Source organism: Penicillium griseofulvum, assembly GCF_001561935.1.
Source record: "Penicillium griseofulvum strain PG3 chromosome Unknown contig_79, whole genome shotgun sequence".
Classification (NCBI taxonomy): domain Eukaryota; kingdom Fungi; phylum Ascomycota; class Eurotiomycetes; order Eurotiales; family Aspergillaceae; genus Penicillium; species Penicillium griseofulvum.
The window spans coordinates 1629720-1644349 of NW_024467420.1; the positions used below are offsets into that span (position 1 = coordinate 1629720).

The window sequence follows — 14630 nt, forward strand, 5'->3', positions numbered from 1 at the left end:
GATATTCGTCTTTGGATAAATCTTGGCTTGACAGGCCGAAGCTGTCGATTACTTCAATCCCTTCTTGAATCAATCGTTATTCCTAGAAAAGTCGTTTGCACGAATTAAGCTTTTTTTCCGCCTTTTTTTGCCGTCGACCTGTAAAACTGGCATAGCTAAACAAATTGATATCTGAGAAGACCGCTGACAATACTACTAAAAATACGCCACTAGGCCGCATAAGTGCCTTGATTATTGGGTAACTCCCGTGTGGAAAGTGACAAGCATGAAAGAGGTGTGGTCCCGAGCGGTTAGTAAAGCCTAGTATATCTACCACTACAGTAACAATCAGATGTTCTGATCGTTGCTATGATCCTTCAGCGAGCGGTAAAATGCATCTTATGTACTCACTTAGGAGTACCTAGGTAACTAGTGGCCTAAGTTAGCGTGAGAATTACAGAGGAAAGCGTCCGCGGCACGTGACAGATCAGATGCGGGGAAGATAAGGATAAGGTCAGTGCCTTTTTGGGACTAGTGGGCGCCGGGCTATTGTCCTGATAAGACGTAACCTGCTGGAGTGAGAAAGTGCATTGGCACATTCGAAGAGGAAAGTCACCGCGAAGGGCGCCTAGGAACTTTGTGCACTCGGAATGTTGTCCCACATTTGGCAGTTCCACTGGGAGCTGTGCTCTCACAGCGTCAATCCTATAAAGATCAACACAAGAACCGTCGAAGACCACGACGAACAAGAGACGACTGAGATTTGTGATCGCAAGTTGGCCATTGACAACTTTTCACTATGGGATCCATCGAAATCAAAGAACAGCAGTACGATGTGCTCATCATTGGCGCCGGTCTGTCGGGTATCTGTGCACTTAACAACTTCCGAAAGCGCTTTCAGTCATGGCGCGTTGGAGTTCTCGAGGCAGCCGATAATGTCGGAGGAACTTGGTACCACAACCGCTACCCAGGAGCACGAGTCGATACCGAATCTCTATCGTATGCGTACTCGTGGGACAGAGACCTTTTGAACGAATGGACCTGGAAAGAATCCTTCTCTACCCAATCAGACGTCCTCCGGTATATTGAACATGTCTGTGACAAGCACAACCTCTACAAAAATATCCAGCTCAATACTCGCGTTAAAACGGCTGTTTGGCAGGATAAAAACAATACTTGGCTGTTTCGCGACGAAGCCGGCACCCATCACCGGACCCGTTTCTTCGTTAGCTGCATGGGTTTCCTATCAACTCCAACACTTCCTGCCATTCCAGATATCGAACTGTTCCAAGGAAAAGCCTTTCACACCTCGCACTGGCCTAAGGATTTCGACATGAGTCGTGATTTGACCAATAAGCGAGTAGGTGTCATCGGCACCGGCGCAACGGGAATTCAAACAATTACAGCGGTATCAAAAGAGCCGAGCATCAAGTCGTTGAATGTTTTTCAACGCACGGCAAATTGGTCCGCGCCTCTACGAAACGAGCCGATTACCCCCGAGCAAATGGAACAGCACCGCAAGGACTACGATGCCCTTTTTCAACTCTGCGCCGAGACACCCAGCTGCTTCATGCACCAGGCCGATCCACGCAAATCCCTAGAAGTATCTGCCGAAGAGCGCTTGGAGCTTTGGGAGCGTATCTATGCAATGCCCGGTTTTGCCAAATGGCTCGGCACATTCAGTGACACATACAATAACCGTGAAGCAAACAAACTATATTCCGACTTCATGGCCAGCAAGATTCGGGCTAGAATAAATGACCCGGATATTGCTGACAGCCTGATTCCCAAAGACCACGGCTTCGGCACACGGCGAGTTCCTCTTGAGAGTGGATACTTTGAAGCATTTAACCAGCCCAATGTCCACCTTGTTGACCTTAAGAAAACGCCGATTGAGAGAGTCACAAAGAATGGTATCATCACATCCGATGGACAAGAGCATAAGCTGGATGTTTTGATCTATGCAACGGGATTTGATGCCATTACCGGCGCCTTCAGTTCCATCGATTGGACAGGGAAGGACAGTCGACCTCTTCTCGGCTCTAGCAACACCAAGGAAGGTGATCAAGCAATTTGGGTTGATCACCGGCCCCGTACATACTTGGGTATGACGGCTTGCTCTATGCCCAACATGTTCATGGTCCTGGGTCCCCACCAACCATTCGGCAATGCTCCCCGAACCATCGAGCATGCCGTGGAGGTTATTTCTGATCTCTTGCAGCACTGCAAGGACAATAACTACTCTTATGTAGAGCCCACAGGAGAGGCTGTTGATGCATGGACGGAACATGTTGTTGAAAGCAGTAAAGGTGCTTTGTCAAATGAAATCGATAGCTGGATGACAGGGGTCAATACGAATGTGAAGGGCAAGACTGTTCGAAGTGTCGCGCGTTACGCTGGCAGTGCGGTGGAGTATCGCCGGAGATGCGCCGAGTCCAGGGCAGGTGGTTGGAAAGGTTTGGCATTCGCTCAGCTCTCAAGTTCCAAGCTTTGATATCGATAAATATTTATGATTTATTAATATTACAATGGATTGTTCCACATTCGGTACATGCACTATGCGAGATATAGACCAAAATCGCAAACTATCGACCTTAATCATCCCCCAAGCCTGCCAACACACTAGCAGGCGGAGCAAAGAATGTCGTCCCAGTGAGCGGCTTCGAGAAATCAAGGATGCGGTCATGTAGCCCAGGCGGATCCCCAACAAACATACGCTCCAGCATTTTTTCAATAACCCAAAGACGACGAGTATAGCCAATATAGTAAGTTCCAAACTCTGCGGAACCAGGGGATCCAAATGGCATGTTGTCGCGAAGAATTTCATGCTCATTCCCATTCTCATCTTCAATCGTGTTAAGTGTCTTGTGGGAACGCTGTCCAGACTCAGCATCATCTAGCTCAACATTATCTATCTTGGTACGACCAATGATCCTCTCCTGCTGTTCCGTTGAGAGATCTTTCCACCCAGGCAGATCATGAGTGTACTTCTGCACAACGATATAGCTACCGCCCAAGCCAGAAGGATCTTCCTCTGTAACTAGGACCGAAGCTGGAACCGCCAATCCAACAGGATTAGCCGTGCCGTCCACAAATCCAAGAAGATCCCGCACATCGAAGTAACGAAAACCAACAGTCTCATCGATGACAGTAACTGAGTCACCGAGTTGGTCCATCAACTGACGCTCAAATTCAAAGCAGATATCTCTGCGCTCGGAGCGAATGTGGAAAAGTAGATCACCCGGGGTTGAGATCGCGGTGTGCTTCTCGCCTTTGATCTCGCGGAAAGGGTGAAGTTCTGAGGGTCGGGGAAGACCCGTCAAACGATCCCAGATGTCACTTCCAATGCCGACTGTGCAGGCAAATTGGGCACTGAGGTCACGGATTGATACATTCTTCGCTAGATCGTCTATGCCTGCCAATACAGAGCGCACGGTTTCAATAGCGTCGGGCTTGTTGGTAACGGAGACAACGAGGAAGGTAGCTGATTGTGTGAGCGGTGCATCCACACGCTGAGGCTCTATTGGGACACGGCCGCTCATGTTTGCCTTTTGATATGACTTGGAGTTGTAACAGGTAGGTATGCGTTCTTTGCGGAATGTATGTCCGGCGACGCTCGTCTGGTAGGTGAAATGCCGTTTGTGCTGAATTAATCTTGTCGATCCAACTTGAAATTTATTTGAAAGGCCAAAGCGACAAGATGAAAATGAGGGAAGAGCGTTGCGAATATACGAGATGACCAGTCTCCCGGACTTGGTCATTTTTTGGCAGCTGGCGGCCCGGGTAAGAGGAAACCCCAGTCTTATAAAGCACTCGACAGAATAGAGTACATCAATTGCTTAGATTTACTAAGACGCTATTGGCTGGATTCACGTTCTAAAACTATTTAAAAGCGAAGAAAAAAACAGAGATCGATGCTACATCGTAGGTGGTGATGTCACTCTCGCCGGAACCGATCAGGGGAAGATGTTACCTTGTACCTCGATTCACGCATTTTTATTTTTTTGAGAAAGTGAAATAAAGAGGGATTTTCTGGTTGTAGAGGTTACTCATATCTATAAATAAATGCTACCTCATCGCTGAGTGTACCCGCCATCCACAAATAAAGCCGTTCCAGTAACAAAAGAAGCCCGTCCACCACTCAAATAAACAACACCATCGGCAATCTCCTCCGGTCGGCCCATACGCTCCATCGGAACGGCATTAGCAACCTTCTCCTGCATAGCTGCCAGGATCTGGGGCGACTTGGTCGTCAACGGGGTCTCCGTATATCCAGGACAGATAGCATTAATGCGTAGACCATCTTTAGCATAATCCTCAGAGGCAGTTCTCGTCAACCCAATAACCGCATGTTTGGTCGCAGTGTATGCAGTGGACAACGCAATTCCAGCAACGCCTTGAATAGACGAGAAGTTGACAATTGAGCCACGCTGTAGTGGCCGTCCATCAATCGAAGATCGGATGGGTTCCTGCTTCAACATGATCCTGGCAGCAGCGCGCAGAACAAAGAATGTTCCCGTGAGATTTACGTTTAAGATGCGTTCCCAATCTGATGTTTCGCAGAATGCAGCTCCGCCTGCGTGCTTCATTGCGATTCCGGCTGCGTTGACGATGTAGTCGAGTCGGCCGAATGTCGTCGCGACTTCTTCGACGACTTGGTTGACGCGGTTCTCGTCTGTTATGTTGATTGAATATACTATGACTCGACACGACTTGGATCCTTGTCTGCGTTGTTGCACTTCGATCTCAGCTTTGACGGCTTCTAGGGCTTCGGGGTTGAGGTCGAGCAGGGCGATTCCTGAAGCACCATCTCTGGCGAATGTCTTTGCGCAGGCGCGGCCAATTCCTGAGGCGGCTCCTGTAATAAGGGCGATCCCAGATACGTCCATTTGGGGTGGCTTGTGGGGTCTTTAGAGTAGTTCGTTGGTTTGTTGGTACGCAGGAGGGTGATTGTAGGTGAAAGGAGCAAGGCAACCAACGTTATATAGTTTTTCTGGTGACAGATTCAAACAGCAGATAATTGCAGCTCTGTATCTCCGAGTAAGAGATATACTTCCTACTTTTTCGAATGTGGGGTTGTCGGGGAGACTTGCCTAACTCGCCTCTGGCGATAGCCTTGCAGCGTATGACAACGCACCTCGTCCTTCCTATCTTTATGAATCATGCAGTGTACTAACAAGTACTGATGATAATGCATATCCCAAGTGCGGGATTGTTCCAGCTGATTGTCACTTTAGGGTTAAGAGAGCATTCCACAGGAGTGCATGGAAGTGCTAACATTACATCTACAACCAGAATAGATAAAAGAGTAGAATTTTCGACATAAGATTAGTTACATTACAACAATAAGTGCATTTAAGTCCACAGTAATGACAAGTGTTCATCAATAAATAAATTTATGGACTTCTTTCCTTCTTTGGGGAATCATATCACAAATCTAAATATCTACTATAACGGCATGGTGCTCTTCATTAGATCCAACCAAGTGACACTCCTTCCATTAGCACAACTCTTCTCCTGCCAAATTCTCTGAACATTGGCCAATGTCTCAGTAAAGCAAGACAGACCACTACGCCGTGCCGAATTCACAAACCAGTCGGAGAATGATAACTGAACCAATGGATCCTCAGCCTCGCAAGCCGCAATGAATGCAGGCCAGATAAATCCTGCTGAACCGTGTACGACAGTAGAATCTGTGTCTTCGCAGCGCAATAGATTGTCCAACACTCCCACGACCTTTTGCTGTAGCAAGGAAGCATTCACGTCGCGGATTCGACGGTAGAAGTATATAGTCAGTGCATTCTGCATGGCATTCAACATATTTTCTATAATGTCATGGTCAAGATGGGAATATGTGTTCTCCAAGCTGGGTCGTGGCAGATTATTAATGTAGTCCTCAAGGGTCCTCGCCCGGCGGATGAACTCCTTGAGGCTGAGGCAGTTTGATGCATCATTTCCTTCTGCTGCGTCTTTTTCTTTTCCAAGCCGGATAACCTGAGATAGAAGAATAATCCATGGTTCAGGGACACCAAATATCTCCGGGTAAAGAGAGTTAGACCAAAAGCCAGGCCTTTCAAGGTGCAGATCATTCTCTCCTTCCTCCTGCCCGCGCACTCTCATCATTTCTTGATCTAAATTCTCCCAGCCTGATAGGCGAAATGATAGGCTGTCAAGGCTATACATTCCTAGCCCACTAGTTTCAATGGCTGTGTGAACGCGATGACGCTGTCTTGAGTTCGCTCCACATATAAAGACACTCTCATGGATGATACGCTCAAATACATAGCAGTGATGTAGCAATCGGACTTTTCGAGACTTTCTCCGCGGAAGTCCTCTTAACCGAATGAACTTCTCTGCTTCCAGAAAATAATATTCCGATTGCTCTCTGTTCCCCGAGAACATTGATACTTGGACCATTGTGAGCAATGCCATCAGGATTGACTTGTATTTTGTAACTTTTGGGACATGGTAGGCGGTCATCAGCATCATTCTTGCGTGGGTCTGGGCTTTCTCCTTGTAAATTATGGCTTTCTGGCTCCATGTTTCGGATCGAGAGACCCCGCCAAGACTGAATGCACTTATAGCTAATGTTCCGTAGAATGCACACAGACTAGCATCACTCATATCATCGCCTAAGGCCAAGCCGGCAAGGCAACTCTTGGTGTGAGGTATAAACAGAATGTGCCAGGGAGTCTTGGAGTGCCGGAGGGGGGTCATAAGGCTAATTACAGCCGAGACATAGTGCTTGAGAAGGAAGACGGCATCTTGTGGCACTGCTTTGGTGGTGCCCATAGAGGAAGGGAAAGAGGCGGGTGGTATAGGATGGTTGTAGAACTGATCTGTAACGCATGAGGTGGATTGGTATCCATGGGGTGCTGAATCATCTTCCACGCAATCTTGATCCATGGCATCTAAAAGTCCCGGGGAAGGTGAACTAGCAACATCCTCTAGTTGATCAAAAGTCAACTGCATCAAGGCTTGTGACCAAGGCGACAGAATAATATCGGAGGCTGAATAAAGATCCCTCTCCGGAATCACTTCTTCCGGTGAACTGGACTGTGTCTGTTCATGGTCGTTTATAGGTGCTTCGCAGGACAGAGTGTCTTGATCTTGGTTCAATCTAAACGCCCCGAACGGGCCTCGGTGGATTTCAATGTCATCTGAGATATTCGCCCTTTCGCATTCTTCATCGATGTCGGATATAATCCGGAGAGTTGTTTTCGGAGGAGCACTCGAGCGAAGGCATTCACTCATGCGTTCTCTTTCTTTCAGCGAGAATAATGGTCGACGAAACCGAGTACCATCGTTGGGAGATGGGGTCTCAAAGTCAAAGAAAATGTCATTCTTGTATCCTCCGCAAGCCAAGCCAAAGTATTGACACATCGAACATTCTGGACGTCCCTCGTCACATTTGACATGTCGCCTTCGACACTATATTCCAAGTTAGAGAGGTGCAGCCATTATTATGACTCAATAACGCTGTCGAACTTACTGTTGCACATCCTGTGAATGACCGCGTATGAGTAATGGACTCATGTATATCTCGAATCGAATCCGTCATCTTTTGGTGATGAAAGAAAATATTGTACAGGAAGTCTGCGGGGGAAGTGGATCGCCGATAGCGGAAACCTGCCTATTTGGACGGCGCGCGGTGACTTTCCTATTAGATTGGACTATCTTATGTTGTACATGTACATGTTAAACATTTACTTTGTAGATCAGAATAGACACGTCACATAAATGTGTCTTTAATAGTATGTAGTTCCAATTGATCCCTTGACTGCAATTTTATGAAGGTACAACGTCCAATGGAAAACAATGACAATGACATCTTTTGAAGATAAAGTGGTATGGATCAGTGATATATCGAATGTATTCAGATTTAACAATGTCTCTGCCAGATCGCTATCACCGGCGCAGCCTCCGGGATGGGGCTGGCCACAGCAAAGCTCCTTGCATGTCGAGGTGCAATAATCTCGCTCGCTGATATAAACGAAATAGCCCTAGGCGAGGCTATCCAGTCCCTTCCAGACAGCAATAAACACATGTCCACGGTTATCGATGTGCGCAGCAGTAAATCAGTGGACGGATGGATCCAGTCCACTGTTGACAAATTAGGAAAGCTGGACGGTGCTGTAAATATGGCCGGAGTGATCACTCCTGCTGCTGCGATCACAGAAGAGACCGATGAGAATTGGGATTTCACATTTTCCGTCAATACGCGGGGGGTATTTTTCTGCCTCAGAGCTCAGTTGAAAGCGATGAAATCAGGTGGTAGCATTGTGAGTCCCATCCCAGTGTCGAACTCTAGAGAGACGATGCTAAATCACTTTCCGGATAGGTCTCCGCTGCAAGTGTGTTCGGTCAAATGGGTGCCCCGGGTGTCTCGGCCTACTGCGCCAGCAAAGCAGCTGTTATTGGATTAACGCAGACGGCAGCAAAGGAGAATCAGTATATTCGAGTATGTGAAGCGCGGCTTGCAGAAGACGGCACAGAAACGGCAGGCACAACCGGTAGAGATCGCAACTGTGGTTGCATTTCTTCTTAGTGACGAAGCCAGTTTCGTGACTGGAGCTGTTTATAATGTGGATGGGGGTTGGATGTGCTAATGTGCTGATGTAGAAGATGAAGGTCTCATTGGAAGAGAATAGATACGTTGTTCTTGTTGTGTTTGGGTTGCAATGTTATAAATTCCTTCATTGATTGTGTACTTTGCAAGGTTATTAATAGAGCATGTGGCTAGGCGCAAGGTTTGTCTTCACTTTCGACTCTACATATCATTTCCAACTCTCTTTTCTTCTTGTCGTGTTTTTTTTTTGGTTTCGCGCTTATACGTCTCAATAAATCAACTATGGCCCTCCCACAATCCTAGTTCCCCCGAGGACTACTGTCGTAGCCTTTTCAGCGGGTTTTCTAGGTGGTCTTTTAGGTGGTGTTTTAGGTGGTCTTCGATATCACTTTTAGAGCTCTTCTTTCAGGATATATATCCCCTCCCTTCTCAGTGTTATAGCGGTGCACTAGCGTTTAAATACCGCCATATAACCACCGCCAGTAGACGACACGTTCGATTTCAACATGGTTTGCAAGGGCTACAGAAGAAGATCCCACTTACTATGTGGAGAAAGCGCATTGCTCGGTCCCAATATCACATTCTATCGGGTCTTCAGCCAAATACGGGACAGGCCTGTATAAGGTACACTATAGAAAGATGCCCTGCGTCGTATCCTACGTCCCGCATCCATATGCCTCTCTTACATACTCCCAGCGATGCCTTTTATTCGAACTCTATGTAAATCTATTTTAATCGATTCCTTTTTATTTTCTCCAAACACGAAGTTCATTGCGTCAGTTTGTACGCCATCCAAAAATAGTTTCGTCCACGCATGGACCCCTCTTGCTCATTTCCTCGCTGTCGACGATAGCTTTAACTCACTATGTCTCAGAATAATCTTCGAACGCATGGTGCTATTCGGCTCTTAAACCAACCGAGCGTGATATCCCAGTGGGCCAGGTTAACGATTCCGAATGACTACACATTGTTATTGCATAGATTTTCCTCTCTTGGCAAATTGAAGTAGTAAACATTTTAATTTCATCATGAAACCTTTTCAAAAGTATTATTAGCTTGTACCTCCAGTGCTATAGTTAGATCCATAGGATAACCTCTTCCGGGGTTAGAGTGATAGTTTGAAAGTCCCATCATCATTCAAAAGTCGGTTATCGACCTTTCTAATTTTACCGTTGCAAGTACACTATGTAACGCTACTACTCGGCACGTTTGTATATTGTGCATCTCTCGATATTAAAGTGGCCCTGCCAAGCAATCTCGTGTTTTCTGTAGACTGAATTTCCCCTTTCGTTTAGACTATGCCGATCGCTCATGCACGGGCGGCTCGTATAAGCCGAGGCCAAGGTGAAGAAACGAGACTATTTTTGGCATATATGGGGGCTTTGGGATCTCATATCGTATTTTCTCCAGATATTCTATGCAGACGATCGGTTTGGCCCCAGGGGAGAATTGATCCTCTTCGTCTTCCTCGTATTATCATGAGAAAATGGGTCTAACCAAGGCCTAATTACGAGTTCTTTTGCGGATGAGCATTGAAATCCTACGAAACCTAATTTTAGTCCTGGTTCATCGTCGTCTATCATCGCATTGTTTAGCCGAAAAGACCTCCACACCTTTCGTAAAGAAACTTCCTCTCACTAATTTTAGTTAATTCTCCTGGGCAATGGTCCTGTTATTTTGGCGATCAACATCTGGTAAAGATCGACACACCAATGTATCGGAGTCCGACGCCCCAGTCAAAGGGTATAAGTACCTGCATCCGTCCTGATGTACAACATTCTAATTAACTACATCAATCGTGCCAATTCAAAGTCACATCGAACAATCAAAGCAAAGCGCAGTCTTCAGAAACACAACAACCCTTGTTTATTTTCTCTTACTCGCCAATATGCAGCTCAAGAACTTGGCGCTCGCCATGGCCGCGGTTTTCTCTGTGGCTCATGCCTACCCCATCACTGGAGATCAAGTCAATTGTCGCACCGGTCCCTCAACCAGCGATGAGGTTGTCACGTCATACCCAAAGGGTGAAGATGTCGATATCTCCTGCCAGACCTTTGGCGACGACGTCAACGGGAACAATATCTGGGACAAGACACAGGACGGCTGCTATGTTGCCGACTACTACGTGAAGACCGGTTCCGACAGCATGGTCGGTGAGGAGTGTGGTGGCGGCTCTGGTGATGGCGGCTCAGCTTACAAGGGCAAGATCAGCCGCAAGGAAATCCTCTCCCGCGGTCAGTACTGGGTCTCACGCCACGTCCCGTACTCCATGAACGACGTGTACCCAGACCCTCAAGGCCGCAAGTACCGCACAGACTGCTCCGGTTTCGTTAGCATGGCTCTCCATGCGTCTGCTCCAGGCTTCAACACTGTCAGTCTCCCTGAAATTGCCAAGGCTATCTCTTGGGATGATCTCCAGCCCGGTGACTTTGTTGGTACCCTAGGAGAGGGTACTGGCGGTGCTGCTGGCCACGTCACTCTGTTCAACTCGTGGGCCGACGATGGAAAGAAGATGTACAACACTCTTGAGTGCCGCGGTACCTACGGCTGTGTCGCACATAAGCGCGAGGTTGGCTGGAAGGTTGGCAGCTACACCTCCAAGCCCTACAGATACATCAACGTTGTGGACTAAGTTGGAGCTTGTAAGATTTTTGGGGTTCAACAGGGACGGAACTGATTCTGGGACATGTATATAGTACTTGTGATAACTGCGGTGGGGGAGGAAGACGGGGCTGGGTTCTTTGGATTTAATAGTCAGGAAGGGAAGACAATGCACTTTGTTTACTTCTATCGAAATGTTCGTATTTCTGGCAAGACGATACTACCTCTCTCTCGGCAAACTATATAAATCCTCAATATAAGAACAAGATATATTCAGTTTTATTCAGTGATCAAAAAGCGGCAAGAGGTGAGACAGAAAGGGAATGGTCTCTAGAGGCATTATCCCACACCTACTGCGTTAGCGTATCGACTAGTTCCCCCGCCTTGACCGTCTTATAAACTGTTTGCTAGTTTCAATGTCAGCACCGGACTAAATTGGAATTACACTCATCTGCTTTAGTACTCTCTATGAATCAGTGAAATAACGCGGGGAGCATGTCAGACATGTCACAATCGCTGAGCTCTGCCCCTCGCTTGAAACCAGACGTTCGTCTCGCACAAGCTGTTTCACAGTTCGAGGCCGAACTATCCAATGAACAAAAAGCAAGTTTCCGTACATATAGAACCAAGTCAATCGAGTCTCCACCTGGTATTCAAGATGTCATGCAACTTACCGCGGAGATTGATCGTATCTCGGGGAAACGACGGCGGTGCTTGGGACCGCGACTTACGAACGTCCTACAAGCTACTCAGCAATTTGCTGCTTTGGGGGATGTCATAGTCGGTGGATCTCAGAATCTGCTTGCATGTGGTGTTTGGTCAATAGTGCGCATGTCGCTTCTATTTGTTCTCGATTTTTCTTCCTATCTTGAGCAATTGTCGTACATATTCATGACCGCTGGGCGTCTTGCACCTCGCTATGAAAAGATGGCCTTGCTCTATCCCCGGTCAAAAGATTTGCAATCTTGTCTCTGTGAATACTTTATTTTGATCGTGCGTCTTTGCCACGAAATGACTACTTTTGCACGCAAGTCACTTTTCGGGAAATTGGCCTCCGCATTTAGTGAGTCGGATCTGAAAACATATCAATCCGAGCTCGAGTCCTGGGGGAAGACCATCAAAGCTGAAGTTGGCTTCTTGATGGCCAAGGGAATTGAAGACGAAGCCGAAAACAACTCGCGATTCAGAACAGTCTCAACGATATTCCAGAAATCAACTGCGTATCAGCAAGCGATTCAAACAAAACAGCGGGTACTCGATTTCTGCTCCCAGTACGATTGCACAGTGTCGTGGAAGCAGGCTCGAAAGTCGGGTAACACCAACCTATTTCGAGAGAACCGCAAATATCAAAATTGGAAAAGTATGCCACTTTCTTCCACTCTCATCTACACTGGGAAGTTGGGCTCCGGGAAGTCCGTGCTACTCGCCAATATTGTGGACGATCTCCATATCGAGAATGAAAACACCCATGTGGCATACTTCTTTTGCCGACATGACGTCTCTGAGAGTCTCAAAGCGCGGGAAGTGATTGGCTCGTTGGCTCGACAGTTGCTATACTCTATATCGGACTTTACAGCTGCCGCAGAATATTTGAATGGAACGCATGAGTATGAACCGATGGAAAGGCTGATGGGACTTCTTTCAACTTGTCTTCTTCCTCTTCGTAAAACAACAAGGTTCTTCCTTGTTGTCGATGGGCTGGACGAGCTCGACGCGCCGCAAAGGGATATTGTGCTCCAGCAACTATCAGACCTTCAAAGTGATACGTTTGTAATGCTACTTTGCATTTCTCTTCGTGAAGGCCCAAATGAGAACCCGCTACAAATTAACTTCACGCAACTTGCTGCCCCGGTTATTACACCAATTCCGAGCAATACACCGGACATCGAGGATTTTATTGAGACCGAATTGGAAAGTCGAATCGAATCTGGAAAGCTCACGATTGGCAGTCCTCTTCTGATCCTGGAAATCCAAGATGCCCTCTTGAAAGGATCACAAGGGATGTTCCTTTGGGTGGCTCTCCAAATTGATTCGCTATGCGCCATGGAAAGTGACGAGGAGATTCGCGAAGCTCTTGCGGGCCTACCGAAAGATCTCTCAGAGACATTCTCTCGCACTTTACGGTCAAAGTCCCAAAATACACGTCAAAAAGAGATACTAGCCATTCTGACTGTGGCCCAAACTCCACTTACTCTCCAGCAACTGCGCGAGGCTCTATGTGTTGTTCCAGGAGATTTGAACTGGAATTCGGACAGGCTTATCAACAATATGCACAACACTTTGGCTTCTTGTGGCAGTCTTGTTACTATTGATGAGGAGGAGCTTACTATACATCTCGTTCACCACAGTGTGAAACAGTTCCTGCTTGGTGAATTCAAAGATTCGACCGAAACCCTAGTCAATGTTGATGAAGCTCATCAAATGATGGCAAGCATAATTCTCACCTACCTCAACTACAGCGTGTTCGAAACACAAGTTTCACGGACCGTAATACCTCAGTTACGAACTGGGTCAGTACCCTCCGAGGTGATTTTCTCAACACTCAAATCATCAAGTGGTGTCCGGAATATGGCGATAAAACTCCTCAAATCCCGGAAAAGGGCAAGTTTTGATATTGGAAAAGTCATCTCCGAGACAAAACTCCAGAAACATCCCACAGAGGAGCAATTCTACTTCCACAAGTACGCGATATCATTCTGGCTGTACCATGCCGTCCACGCCTTCGACCTCTCCGAAGCCATGCACAAGTTACTGCTCAGAGTCCTGGATCGAAGGCTACCCCTGAACCTCAACATAAAAGACGAAGATATCGACAAATTATTATCGTGGTCCGCGAAAAAGAAACAATACGCGTTTTTGATCAAGACCTTGCTTGATTCCGGAAACATGACAGCAATGGAACGAGATAGTGCACTGGATGCACTACATAGTGCCGCAGGCGAAGGACACGGTGCAATGATTCAAGTTCTCCTAGAGCGTGCGAAAATGAATGACATGCTGATGTTCGAGGGCTCCCACCCCCAGCAACTATATCTATCCGCTCAAAACGAGCCTGGGTCGGTAGAACGAGAGGCATTCAATTCCTATAATCTCGATGTCAACTCTAGGGATTCCCTGCGTTGGACTCATTTGCATCGAGCTGCGATGAACGGACACACGTCGACCGTGATCTTTCTGCTTACAGTCGTCAACGCCACTCCTGACACCCGTGATATAACGGGACTCACTGCTTTGCATCTGGCTTGTATGAATGGTCACTACTCTACTGCCAAGGCGCTACTTGATTATGGAAATGCGGATCCACATGCTTGTGATGAGGAAGGCCGAACTCCCGGTGATCTTGCTTTGGAAAAGCTCGATAAGGAAACTGTTTCGTTGCTAGATCCCCGGCTTTTCGGAAATTCGACAGGGCGGTCTGATGTTGACCCTGCTAAGGACGGATCCATTGGTCTACTTGGTTGACTGGATTGAGGAAGCACAT

General features: G+C 47.2%; 7 protein-coding genes across 7 annotated transcripts; 4 read left to right on the plus strand and 3 right to left on the minus strand.

Moving 5' to 3' along the window:
* Positions 1 to 778: 778 nt before the first annotated feature.
* Positions 779 to 2473, plus strand: PGRI_005160 (flavin-containing monooxygenase; the record flags this gene model as incomplete). Its single annotated transcript, XM_040788229.1, has 1 exon — positions 779 to 2473. One exon carries the CDS (start codon positions 779 to 781, stop codon positions 2471 to 2473), a length of 1695 nt encoding a protein of 564 aa, XP_040652001.1.
* Positions 2474 to 2573: 100 nt separating this feature from the next.
* Positions 2574 to 3521, minus strand: PGRI_005170 (Dyp-type peroxidase; the record flags this gene model as incomplete). The annotated part of the gene is made up of 1 exon (XM_040788230.1): positions 2574 to 3521. The coding sequence occupies one exon, from the start codon at positions 3519 to 3521 to the stop codon at positions 2574 to 2576; it is 948 nt and encodes a 315-aa protein (XP_040652002.1).
* A 531-nt stretch (positions 3522 to 4052) lies between these two features.
* PGRI_005180 (SDR family NAD(P)-dependent oxidoreductase) lies at positions 4053 to 4868 on the minus strand (the record flags this gene model as incomplete). The annotated part of the gene is made up of 1 exon (XM_040788231.1): positions 4053 to 4868. One exon carries the CDS (start codon positions 4866 to 4868, stop codon positions 4053 to 4055), a length of 816 nt encoding a protein of 271 aa, XP_040652003.1.
* A 559-nt stretch (positions 4869 to 5427) lies between these two features.
* Positions 5428 to 7233, minus strand: PGRI_005190 (fungal specific transcription factor domain-containing protein; the record flags this gene model as incomplete). The annotated part of the gene is made up of 1 exon (XM_040788232.1): positions 5428 to 7233. The coding sequence occupies one exon, from the start codon at positions 7231 to 7233 to the stop codon at positions 5428 to 5430; it is 1806 nt and encodes a 601-aa protein (XP_040652004.1).
* Positions 7234 to 7803: 570 nt separating this feature from the next.
* On the plus strand, positions 7804 to 8527 carry PGRI_005200 (SDR family NAD(P)-dependent oxidoreductase; the record flags this gene model as incomplete). The annotated part of the gene is made up of 3 exons (XM_040788233.1): positions 7804 to 7827; positions 7881 to 8261; positions 8321 to 8527. 3 exons carry the CDS (start codon positions 7804 to 7806, stop codon positions 8525 to 8527), a joined length of 612 nt encoding a protein of 203 aa, XP_040652005.1.
* A 1909-nt stretch (positions 8528 to 10436) lies between these two features.
* Positions 10437 to 11180, plus strand: PGRI_005210 (putative NlpC/P60-like cell-wall peptidase; the record flags this gene model as incomplete). The annotated part of the gene is made up of 1 exon (XM_040788234.1): positions 10437 to 11180. The coding sequence occupies one exon, from the start codon at positions 10437 to 10439 to the stop codon at positions 11178 to 11180; it is 744 nt and encodes a 247-aa protein (XP_040652006.1).
* A 473-nt stretch (positions 11181 to 11653) lies between these two features.
* PGRI_005220 (uncharacterized protein) lies at positions 11654 to 14611 on the plus strand (the record flags this gene model as incomplete). The annotated part of the gene is made up of 1 exon (XM_040788235.1): positions 11654 to 14611. The coding sequence occupies one exon, from the start codon at positions 11654 to 11656 to the stop codon at positions 14609 to 14611; it is 2958 nt and encodes a 985-aa protein (XP_040652007.1).
* Between the last annotated feature and the right edge of the window lie 19 nt (positions 14612 to 14630).